The sequence below is a fragment of the Petaurus breviceps genome, unplaced genomic scaffold (assembly GCF_028583685.1).
Source record: "Petaurus breviceps papuanus isolate PSGF00001 unplaced genomic scaffold, PetGlider_PUasm1.0 174, whole genome shotgun sequence".
Classification (NCBI taxonomy): Eukaryota; Metazoa; Chordata; class Mammalia; order Diprotodontia; family Petauridae; genus Petaurus; species Petaurus breviceps.
Genome location: NW_027185761.1, coordinates 42,429,092 through 42,442,034, shown reverse-complemented (window position 1 = coordinate 42,442,034; position 12,943 = coordinate 42,429,092). Strand labels below are relative to the sequence as shown.

The following is a 12,943-nucleotide window of genomic DNA, read 5'->3' as shown; positions in this document are numbered from 1 at the left end:
AACGATCTAAGATTAATGGTTGTATTTAACAGTTCAATAGCAAAATTCAAAATGGAATTATCTAATTGTTTTGAGTTTTTATTTCTGTTTCCTTACAGAAATATTAATTTATTAGTCATTCATAAAGCAGAATCAAAGAGAAATGCAAAACATTTCACTAGCTGATTAAAGCTCAGTAATTATTTAGAGCTGAGATTAATTCTAGGGATCAGAGATTACTGTAGCTTGTGATAATTGACTTGCCATCTTTAAACAGGCTCATTTTCACTGTTGTGTGAAATGAATTTCCTAATAATCACATCGTATTGTAATACTTAATCAAAAGCAATTATGTTATATATTGCAGTTTTAAAAAACCTTATAGAAAAGGTTTGAGCATGCCTGCATACTAAACGGTTTTAAATCTATTTCATCAATATAAGATGTACAGAGACATGTGTGCTTTTTTCGGTTCTCTTTTAGGGGAATTTACTTACCTGCCTAATTAAAGATGCATATGTAAAGGGTGGTCTAACTTCTGCGTTCTTATAAAATTCTTGGTTCTGCGCAATATCTGCTAAATAAGAATCATGGTCCTGTTAATTTTCACTTCCACAAAAATCCAAATGCTAGTATGTAGGCATCTAAAAGCTAAGTGAAGAGGAGGAGTAAAGCAGTTACCTGAAGAAATGGGCACATTGTATTTGTCCGAGTACCGCCTTCTGATGGGTCCCACATTGTGCATGCTGGTGGTAGTGATGACAGAAGGTCCTTGGGTGACAGGAGTGATGGGTGTTGTAGGGGTAGTAGGGGTATGAGGTAAGCTCTGTGGAGAAGCCTCTGATGCTGTTTTGGAGAGTGTTACACTTGATACCAGATTCAACTAGGAAGAAAAACAAGAAAGTCTGTTTTGAAAAAAACTCACTGAAAGCTACGCAAGGATAAGGCACATCTAGGTTTATTACTGTGAAAACATCAGCAGAACAGGAAACTGTCAATGGAGACTCAATGAGAATTTCCACTGAAAGAGACAATTTATCTGTGGTGGTTTATCTTTGATTGGCAAAAATGGTACTTGTTTTCTTAGTGTTGGGCACATTCTAGTGCAAAGATAGAGGGATGTCTGGAAAATGGATCAGTTGTTTTTACCTGTATCTCAAAGAATGACTGAACACTTGACAGAGGAAGAACTCGGCATCTTCATTCCCCTTTAAAACAAGCCTAACAATACTCTTGAAATTAAACTGTACTAAAATCCACTGACTATAAAATGAAAATCTATAATAAAATAACTGCTGAGAGAATTCTGAACACAAGCTTTTCTTTAAAACTAATGACATTTTCACAAAATTATTTTTTCATGATTTCAATAAATGACTATATAAATACCCAGAAATTATTATTTACTATGTATGCTAATTAACATTACAATGACATTCATAGACGTGGGTGTGTCTTCAGATTTTCAATTTGTTGAGTTGACTAATTTAGCAAACATTTATTAAGCACTTTCTTTGTGTCAGACACAGCTACTGGGTGGGAGATAAAGACAAAAATGAAAGAGAATCCTTGCCCTCAAGGAATTTACATTCTACTGGGTAGACACAACATGATCAAAGATAAGCAAATACCAAGAGGATTTAAAAATAGAAAGTAATTTCAAGAGGGAGAACAGCTGGGAAGGAAGGGGCATTATGAAAGGCCTTGTTTAGGCAATGGGACCTGTGCTTGCACTGAAGGAAGCTGCAGATTCTATAAAGAAAATAAATGGCATGGATGGACATTTGTTTTTATCTTTGGAGTTGCAGTGCTTAGCAGAAGGTCTGCATAGTAGGTGCTTAACTGAATGGAGGTAAAAGGAAGGAGGAAATGCCTTTCGGGCATACATGACAGAATATATGAAGCTCTGGGGCAGTCAGAAGGGCAGGTTAGCTGAAGCACTGAACCCAGGATGGGGAAAATAGGAAATAAGAGTGGGAAGGTGGGTAAGAGGTGTCCAGAGAGCTTTAAATGGCAACATAAGGACAGGTGGATCAGGTTAAAAAAAGCAAAATATTGTATTACAAATGTTCCAAAGAGGCCATCAGCTATTTGGATTTTGCTACATCAAAATAAGTTGGCCACTATTCTGTATGAAATTCTCTAATAAGTATTTGCCGTGATTCCATGGATGGTTCTGAGCACACATATGTGCATGTGTGAGAGATGGGGAAGAGAGATGATGACTTTCAGCTTGGCTGTTGTAAAAAATAAAAATAACACCTATTTTAATATATTTATTATAATAGTAAGCATATATGTTTTGATGCCTGGATACACACAACTAAAAAATAAACAAAAAATCCTAGATGTTTCACTAATTTTGCTTTAACATTTCCAAGACTCTCAATTATAGATGGACTAAGATCTGCATTGGTAGAAGTTCCATACCACTACTGTGATGAAATAATTTCTTTGCTATGCTGTTGGTGAAATAATTTTAAAATAGTTTCAAGACTCTTTATAATAAACATCATTGAAAGAAAGGATTTATTTAACTGTCTCCACATTTCTATTATCATGTCATTTATTGGAGGGCTTTTTGGGGTAGAGTATCTTATTGATATGTGATTAAGATATATGCAAATGGATAAATATATCTAAAAGAGTCAATCTCTACATCATAAAAAGAATCTTAATATATTTGCATATTAGAGATTGTAAACAGTTATTTTGTTTCTAATGACATTATTGAAATAATTAAAACAAAAAAATTTCTATACATTCTATTTAGAATTCCGTCATAGTTGAGTGTTTTATGTACTTTTTCTATTTCTATTTTCTATTTTTAAGGGAAATTCAGAAAGATTCAGGAAATATTAAATTTTTTTTTTGCTTTTTGGAGGGGGGAAGGTAGGGCAGTTGGGGTTAAGTGTCTTGCCCAAGGTCACATGGCTAGTTATTGTGTTCAGTGTGTGAGGCTGGATTTGAACTCAGGTCCTCCTGACTCCAGGGCCAGTGCTCTATTCACTGTGCCACCTAGATGCCCCTGGAGATATTAATTTTTAAGATGAAATACAATGGAAAAGAAAAAAAAAACCTAGGGATTGGTTCTGGAAAACAATTTTGGAATTTTCTAAGAAAAGTTACTGAATTGCTTATATCTTACTCAACTGATTTTAAGCCCTAAGGAATTTAGTGAGAGCAATAAAATTTACCATTCCCCCCCCACAAAAAAAAAATCATGGTAGTAATATCTGTAACAATTGAGGAAGGGCTTAGCCAAACTGTGGCACACAGTTGTACAACAAGGAAGCTTGAATACAAGTTAATTCAGAGAAATAAGGTAAATCTTGTCTGAACTGATGCAGAGTGATGGAAGCAGAGTTAAAAGAATGATATCACAAGAGCTTCAATAAAGACTGACTTAGAGGCAACAAAACTCAACCTCACTGTTATTACTAAAAGATTCAAGATAAGGGACTTAATGGTAAAATAAAAGTGGAAATTAACATGGTTGCAATTACCCCCACCAAGCAGTCCTACATAATGGTTTGCAGTGGATATACATGCTTTTCCAGGGGGTTGTCTGCTAGCTGTTGGAAAGCTTCTTATATCACAACCTATCAATTAAAATATTTAGGGGCTGCATATTTTAATGCATTACTCGCTTTTGCATTCTCCACATGTAGAATACTAGCTGTTTACCAAACGCCACATTTCATCTCCCAGCTCAGTTTAATTATACTAAGTCTTCTTGCTCCCTCCACTCCTAGTCTATATCCCAGCCACCCCTCCTTATTTCTGCTTCTCAGAAACTCTCTTTATCTCAGTCACTTCTTTGGGGAAATCTTCCTGGATTCCTCTCTCACTACCCCAATAATACTCCCTTCTTCCTCAAATGCACACTCACACATCAACATATAACACGTTATATATGCCCCTCAAAGAACACATCTGCTCCTCAAGGTCAGGAGTGTGTGTGTGTGTGTGTGTGTGTGTGTGTGTGTGTGTGTGTGTGCACATCTCCAGTGTCTTCAGGCACTTAAATGTTTATTTGACTGGAAAGATGACATTAGTGACCCTCTACCAAGCAGGGCCATTTGTTTAGAATACTTCTCTGACCTGTCTCCCACCCACTCCCTCTCCTTTTTGCTGGTATATTTGCAATTATCCAACCACAAGCTCCTGAAGGGCTTACCCTTATGATTCAGTGGCACAAATTTACCTGATAGCTGGTCAGGGTTAAGGGAGCAGACTATGCCAATGGAAAAGTATAAAGTCAACTGACCCCCATTGAGATGTGACCCATGAGCTTGGTTTCATTAGCACCATACTCAAAGCAATTGAGCTAGCCTGCCACAGTCCACGTAAGCATCAATTCAAGCAAAGCTCCAAAGAAATTAATTCATGAAACCAAGACCCTCTACAGATGTGACTGTGCCAGAAGGTCCCTGCTTGGAGTCATCCTGCTTTGGGAAAAAAAAAAAAAACATGGTGGCAGACAGACTCCTAAAAGGGCAGAGCTCATCTTATGATTTCCTTAATAATCAGTTAACAAAGTGAACAAATCATTATCACTCCTAATTTGGCTTATAGGCTGCCCCTTGGAACTAATTTGTTGCACAGGTTTTTTTTTTTAAATGAATTTGCACTTATAATATTTGTTGGTTTTTTTCTTTGTAATTTACAAATATTATCTAGTGGTTCATAAATCAATACATCATTTATATATTTGGGAAAAAGGGATATTAAAAATTAACATGGAGTAAACACTAGCTTCCATCATGCAATAACATATCAGTACTTTCAGATTTCATAAGGAGGAAAAAAAGATCAAACCCACTGGATTTTATTTCTGTTGCACAAAATCAAAGTCCATTCAACATCTGATAACTGCTGGCAGACCCAAAGCATTTTAGGTATCCATGTATAAGGACAGTCGATGATTTCTTCCTTTGGAAAAGTCATAGTGATAACATTTTATCCATTTCAAAAGGCGTTCAACTATTTTACTTTAAAAAAAGCTTAACACTTGGTCTGCTTCTACTAGAAGACCAAAAAAAAATATCCCATAAAGGTCAGTATTCTCCACTGAAAGAACTGAAAGTGGGTAACATTTCTTCAAGCTTTGGAGTACAGGTACCCACTAGAAATAAATACTGAAAAAGAAGAGAGCAAAGAGGGGACTTTAACAGGCTTGACAAATGACACTGTGATTCACACCCACTGCTGGGCTGCTACTAATAAGCTACAGAGGAAGCAGCCAATCTCAGCTAATTACCAGATAAAATTGTATTGTAAGGACTCTAATTAGGAGATGCTTATGGAGGTGATCTAATGATTAAACGCTGCATTCGAATGACCCCCACCATCAATGTGCAGTGGTGCAAGATGTCACTGGAATATTTTGTAGAAACAGTAATTCTATTTCAAGGAGGGGAGGCAGTAATATTTGTAATAATGGCTATGAGGTAAACTAATTAAAAGACAGTTCCTAGAGGAAGAGTGTGGCTTGGAGCAGCTGTGGTCGTTCCAAAACAAAGTGCCAAATCTCAACAGAGGAGCTGCAGTCAAGTGGAAAATTTCTGCCTGACCTCTGCTCTTGCTATTAATTTGCAGGAAAACTAATGACACATATACATATTCCCACAAAATTGTTCTAATTGCTAATTTGCCAAAAGAGCCCAGTTTCCAAATTAAACATGACTGCAGTCTGTGAGGAAATCAACACGAAGCTGGGGCTCCAGAATATTGGGGGCTTCCTCTCCCATAACTGTCTATGAAGTAGCCCAACTACCAAGTGAAGGAAATGGCGACCTTGCCAGTTGCCACCGAAGTTTTACTTTTGCACTTCTGTTTGATGATACTTATCAACTTGCCTTGAAGAGGGATCTTATAGGGCTGAGGTCACAGGAAAGAGAATACTGAGGGTGGGGAAAGGATTAGCAACAGGCTCTATTTTCATCCCAAACTTCCTTTTTTTAATGAAGGGGTATCTATAAAATGTAGACAAAAATTAATTATGGAATTAGAACATAAGCACAAATTATGAATAGTGTTGGTTTTGTTATAATCTTGAAATATTCATCTTAATTGTAAACTATTAAATCTTAATATAATCATCAATTAGAAATGAAAGTGTATGTGTGCCTGGTTTCTGATTGCAGTTGAGGTTTTAGAAGATAATTATACAGGGGCAAAGTGCAGGAAGGGATTGGACTGGGAGGGTTTCTTTTCCTGATGGAAACCTGATTTTTCTTATTGTGTTCATTTTCTATTTAAAAAGAAGTTGCTATGTTTAGAAAAGTTGGTAACACCTAATATTTTGTTTGCAGCAGTTTCCATCGTGTGGTGATTTCTCCCTAAGATAGCCTCTTTGAAACTTTAAGAGATTTGTGTCACTGACACTGACTGAAGAAACTCCCAAGATTTATTATTTTCTTTGTATTAAGAAAGTTATTTGTACTTGAGAGACAGAACTCCTCTCCTGGCAGTTCAGCTGTGAAATAACAAGCAATGAAACATTAACTAATACAGCATTTCCATAAGCTATCATGATTGTATCAACCTTCAATATCCTGCTAACTATTTTTTATTAACCTTTACTACTAGTAGTAAACAGTAACCTTCCTTCCCCTTTAAAGATGTGTGAGTCACTAACAATTTTCATAAACAAACCAGTGAGGCAACCCCTTGACAGAAATGGACTTGTTTTAAGTGGCTCCACAGGAACTCAGTTTTATTTTTGTTTGTGTTCATTTCATGTCTTATAGGAACAAAAGACCAGCCTGAAACCCAAATACCAAGTGTCCTAATTGTACAGAACAGTAGGACAGCATGGTCAGTTTGGGGAACCAGCTTGTCTGCCATCAGTACTGCTGGTCAGATCAGAGCTAAAGCTGATGCTGTAACTGCTGAGAGTGTCTGGACATTAATCACTCTTCTTTAAAGACTGTTTCTAAAGGCAGCAGGGGAGTTCCCACACAGAGGGGAGGGCAGTGCAGTGGGTGGCGGCCTAAGGCTTTGTCAGGAGTTGGTGTCTTCCTTTACTATTTCAGTCTGGACACATTGCTATATTAGATGCTGGCTCTGGCAAAGAGTAATCATTTAGCAGGTGTTATTATTGGCAGTGATACTAAAGAAACCTAGGTTGAGGAGTGGGACTTAATGAAAAACAGTATATAAAAACGGCTTTTGTGTGTTGTATTTGAGAATCTCCTTTCACCGCTGTATAACATTATTTTTCAAACTATAAAGTATAGTTACAGTAACTAGAATGCTCAGTCATTACTTCAACAGTTAAAAGGCTTTTTGGATACTTTGTTTTTACAGTTGCTAAAAACACTTTCCAAACAGTCCTAATTGCTATGGTAGAGTAAAAGAAAATACATAAAAAAGGAATACCTAACAGTGCATTTCATTTAAAATGCCCAAGCCCCTGTAAATGTTTTATGTCAATTTCATAAAGATGGATGTACTACCAGGTACACATAATTACTTGTCCACTGGTATAAAAGAATGCTATTTTTTCCCCTTGTATGGGGAGTTGTTCTTTGATGTTAAGTAATATTCCAAAGCAGTCTGTAACTTTAACCAGTATTAAAAAAAATCATTTCTGGCTTTCCTGACACAGTGATGTTTGTTGAAATTAAAAAAAAAAAGATTTTTTAAAAAGTCAAAATGAAGATACAATTGGGTTGTTGTTAATTGTTTTGCATTGTGTACAATACTCTAAGGAAATACCTCAGTAGATTACACTGTAGATGACAGCATTTACTTTGAAGGATCTAAATGTAAAACTCACAGGGTAAGGGGAAGATTTTGCCTCCCAACAATATGCAGTTATGTTTCCTTCATTTGGGCTGAAAATGTAACCGCATTCAGAGCCTCTATGACCAACATACATCAACCAAATTTATCACTATATATATATATATATATATATATATACACACACACATACATATACACATATATATATTCTCATCTTTCTATGAATTGTAGAGCCAGAATCTCAGTGAGAAACTTATTGATCATCCAATCCAACCCCTGAAATACGAATCTTCCGTACAACATCCAGAATAAAATGATCCTATCTCTGCATGAATACCTCTAGCGAAAAAGTTTTGATTTGCTCATAACGAATCTGAGCAGAAAGACTCAAAACAGTGAAATTCCTTCTAACTGTGCACATATATGCACCAACAAAATATCTTCCAAGGAACATTCTGCATGGATCAACAACTGTCACTGCCTGGTGAAACCTCCAATGGCCTTCCATGTACCAGGAATGCTTGACAAACAGGAAGCTCCTAGCCTCACATCCCCTTCACCTTTTTTTTTCTTCTTTTTTTCCATTTTCTGGAAATTTCAGATGCTCCAAGTCCTCTCATACCTTAATGAAAGGCTGAGATGAGTCACATTCACCAGTGAAAATATGTCACCCTCTTCAAGTGTATTTTTCATTTTAAGCCTTATTTCTATACTGTGGGGAAGTGTTTTATTCTCAATCAGGGAAATGTAGAAGTAAAAGCAGATAGGCAGAGGTGGAATTGTGGAGGGTCAGCCCTTGGGAACTTGAGGGAAGCACCACAAAAGCAGGACCTGCTTTGGTTTGGTCTGTGTATCTCAAAGCATTCACCACAATTCCTGGGATAGAGCAGGAATTAAACTGACTTGAAAACTTACCAAGCCAACTAAACCCACCAATGATAAAAAAAAAAGGCTCATCCCCTTTCTGAGGTCTTGAGGAACAAATTGAGTAAAAAAACATGTTATTTAACATTACTGGATTTGAAAAAAAAAACACTACAGCAGGGAGTAAGCTTGCTTTGGTGGGCAATGCCAACAAGAAGTTAAGGATCTACTACTTGTCATGGCTTCTGAAGGTGCTGTAACAACTTTTAGATGCAACTAAGTGAAGGGACACCAGGACAACTGAGTAGGGTGAATGGCAAATGTTGGGCAAATGACATTCCCTTCAAAGTAAGAAGCTTGACTACACTTTCTGTTATCTAGTTATTGACAAGTGAAAGAATAAGTATAAAAGTCCTTTAGCTAGAAACAGAAAAAAATATTTTTTACTAAACCATCCTGCCACTGGATAGGCCATAATATGAAAGTCCACATGTTCTGCTGGGTTTGAGCCATTCATAACAACTGGTTTAAAATAAAGAGATAGACAAATGGATACTAATTCTGACCTACATCTAGTATTCTATTATTTAGGGAGGAATAAATTAACCACTGATGAAAGTTCCACCCAACAGACATGGTCACCAGATATCCCCGGAACCACGAAGTTAAAAGAATTGGGAGTTGGCAGGGCATGCGTATTTTTTTCACAAGGAAGACAAAATTTATGCAAAATACTATACTTCTACATTTTATAATTAATTTCTAGATGCTCCCACTATACATATTTTAATAATTTCTGATTTATAAGATGGTATCTATAATAAAATTTTCTATTTTTCAATAAATGAAAAGAAGGCAGTTTCAATCCAACAACAGAATGTCACACAATATAGGCCTGTCAGGCACCAATTTTTACTTCTAACATGTAAGTTAAAGGATAAGGAATTTATAATGCTGCCTGTGAAGGAAACCACTTTTCATATACAAATGTGATCTTTTTTTTTTCAAAGGGTAATACAACAGTACATTTACATAAACTAATCCAAACAATCTATGTATTTGACAATGGCAAACCTCACACAGACTGCCTATTGTTGCTTTACATCTTGGAGTTCTTTATGTTGGCTTGTAACACTGCTCTGGCTGTCAAAGGCTTGACTTGGACTCTAAATAAATGGTTACAGAAGTGCTGTGCAGCGATATTGGACTTCTTTGCAAAAGAAAACCTGCTGTGTATGAATTCAAAAGCTATTAATTTTTCAGTCAAAAATATTCGTGCCTATTTCTTTTAATAAAGAAACACTGTGCTGAGCAACTGAGAGATAATGTTGACTAGTGGTACAGAATTTTCAATAGAGCAGTTAAAAATAAATTTAGTAGGAGGTCCCCATCAAAGCTATAATTTTCTAGAATGTAAAACATTTTTTTAATACCAATCAAGACAAACCTTCTTTCCCTGTTCATTTTTTTTTTCAGCTGCCATTCCCTGTTTATTGGCGGCTTACCACTACTCTTCATGGCGACACCAACTGGTATTTTTGTAGCCGATTTCATTAAAGTAGGCTTGCATATGGTGCTGCCTGCCAATACTCTGAAATGATCACTAGTTGAGCAATACGGGACTCCTTGCAATCACTTCTCCTTAAGTTTTAAATCCCTCTTCTTAAGGGGGCACTGATGCTTGCAAAGGCCCCTGTGCCTAGTATTGGGAGACCCAAGTCTTATTCTACCATTGTTATTTTTAATCTACCTGGAAAGATAGAAGCTAACTCCTATTCTCTCCTCCATGTTGCTAGGTCTATATACAGAGGCCCATCACAGAAGGAAATGTTCACCTGCAGGCTAGAATGATTTGAAGATTTTCAGATAGTTTCCTGGCAAGAAGTTTCCTTCATGACTGGTTGAACTCATCTGACAAAAGGTCACTCAAGTAATTTCAGGGTATGAATTTGCTTCACTGGGTTCATGTTATTCCCAGGTCCCTTCCTAAAAGAAGAAGTTGTGTGACCAACAGAGTTGACTCTGGATTCCACAGTTATGTCAAGCTGGGGAGCTGTTTTCTAGGAGCCTACGCATCACTTTTGCAGCCATTTATTATGGAATACATAGAAATGGAGAATTCTTTTCTAGTAAAAATGGATGTGTGGAGTGTTTAATGATTTTATGTTCTATATCTCTGTAATGTGTTCTGTTTCAGACATTAATTTTGTCTGCCAACTGTATCTTGGCAGGCTACCATATTTGCTGGGTTAATAGTCTGACTCCGTTTTATTTCTATCACCATAAATCATACATATATGGGTGTGTGTTTGCTTTATTTATAGAAAAAAATCAGTCAAAACAGATAAACCAATACTTTGCCATTATGCTGCATCATTGCATATTGATTAAAATTGCTAGTACTAACTATAGATTGTCAACGCTCAATTAATTTTCACACAGTGACTCAAGGCAAAAATCAAATAAAGGCAGTGTACCTTTAAATCTGACAAATCTTAAAATCAAGAACCAAAGCACTCTCTCCATTTTGAATAATCAGTTAAAACTACTAGGAACTCTTAAAGAAATATACAAATTTGGTAAGCACAACCATTACAATAACAACATGCAATATCAAATAAGGCCCAAGAAAGAACCTTTCCTTAAGATAATGTCATTCAGGATTCAGGTCAACTACCTATTCTCAGAAGACAATGGGTTTTTCTTTAATACTATCTGCTTGTACATGAAGAAGGTTGATCACTCTGAAGTTCCTTTAAGCTTTTATTCCCTTTTGCATAGACTGTCCCCCCATGCCTGGAATGAATTCCCATTCTCACCTCCTACTCTTAGAATCTATAATTTTCTTTTCTTCTTATTTTTTAGGCCAATAATTCCTTATTTTTCACTTACAAAAAAATGAGGACATTTTGAACAAATGATACAAAATGATGTGTCAACACAAGGGACAACATGTTGTCTCATATGCATTTTTATATAGCAATATCATAGTGAATTGATCATGAAGTATTCAGAAACATACTTACCCTTCCAACTGGAGCCCTCCCCCAAAATGTAATCCATTATTTTTATTCCCTACAATATTAGACACTCAAAGCAAGAAATAAGGGACTGGACACCAGGACAGGGGGAGACAGTACAGGTTAGACATCCCAACTGATATACAGTCCTTTTCAGTTGTGACAGTCTAATATTTTGCAATATGTTTGGATAAGGAGTCTTTTCCATTCAAAACAACATGGCAAACAAAATCATTTTAATCAGGTAGTCACATACAGTATACACACTTTTCATGAAACTATAATTTTCAATGAGACTTGGGTCAAACGCTACATCCTACATAAGGTTTAACTGAGGCCCTCAGATACTAGAGCCCTCTGCCTACTCCAGGCCTGCAGGCTCAGAGAATCAGTTGGAAGCAGCAGAGAACCTTGGAATGCACTGAACTGGACCATCATTTGAAAGATGGAGAAGTGACAAGTTTTAGCAATTTGCCCAAGGTCAGTCAGTGTCAGGACTGGAACCCAGGTGCTTGGACTGCAGAGTCAGCACTCTTTCCCCTGCTCCGCAAGGCTTTATTTGTATATACTTTGTACCTAGTTATGTAAAGTAAGTAACTGCGCTCACTTTGCTATCTCTCTCTCTCCTCCCCACAGAAGATTAATTTTTGTCTTTGCACCCTCAGCACCTAACACAGAAACATAGTAGAACACAAAAATAATTGTTGAATGAATGAAAAAAAATGCCTTCATGAGAGAGAAGGATAAGAAATGACGAATTCCTTAAAATCAGCCCAAGTTTACATATACTAGGCTGTATTATGTGGTTATAGAAAGGGAATTGCTTTCTTTGACGCATTTTGAAAGTGGAACATGCTACTTCTGGGGCAGCGAGGAAAGCACAAAGGGAGGTCTGGAGGTTACCATCCCATATACTGGTACTTACAGGCTGAGGGGTGGCTTTGGGTTCAGTTGACTTCACGTGGAGGTGGGTCATCATCGCTTGTAGGCGCTCTTTGTCTTTTGCAAGCTAGGGAGGGTAGACAAGGAATGCTATTATTTTTATGAATAAAATACATTACAACTTTAACATCCCAAATGATGCTGATTTCTAATTAAACTGTTGGCACCACAGCACATGACCAAACAGTTTTTATTGCTTAATTGTTTTGAAATCTATATGCCTATTGCCAAACTAAAACTAATTTGTGATGCCTAGTGTATTTCTCAATACAAAATGCATTAGGCTCTTAACTGGGGAGCTCTAGACCTGCTGGCACCAAGGGGTTCATTGTAGCTCTGACAGCTAGAAGACAACAGTGAATCATGTCTATTAACCAATCCTA

At 36.7% G+C, this 12,943-nt stretch overlaps 1 protein-coding gene across 12 annotated transcripts in view; it reads right to left on the bottom strand.

Annotated features, from left to right (window-relative positions):
* Positions 1 to 12,943, bottom strand: part of FOXP1 (forkhead box P1) — a 689,298-nt gene that overhangs the window by 21,439 nt on the left and 654,916 nt on the right. For 10 of the 12 annotated variants that reach the window (XM_069084103.1, XM_069084105.1, XM_069084099.1 and 7 more), the window contains 3 exons: positions 12,544 to 12,627; positions 661 to 862; positions 477 to 556 (listed from right to left, as the gene is read on the bottom strand). In XM_069084103.1, coding sequence (XP_068940204.1) covers positions 477 to 556; positions 661 to 862; positions 12,544 to 12,627 — 366 coding nt within the window. The remainder of the gene's footprint in view (positions 1 to 476; positions 557 to 660; positions 863 to 12,543; positions 12,628 to 12,943) is intronic. The other 2 variants (XM_069084104.1, XM_069084102.1) reach the window with 1 other exon arrangement.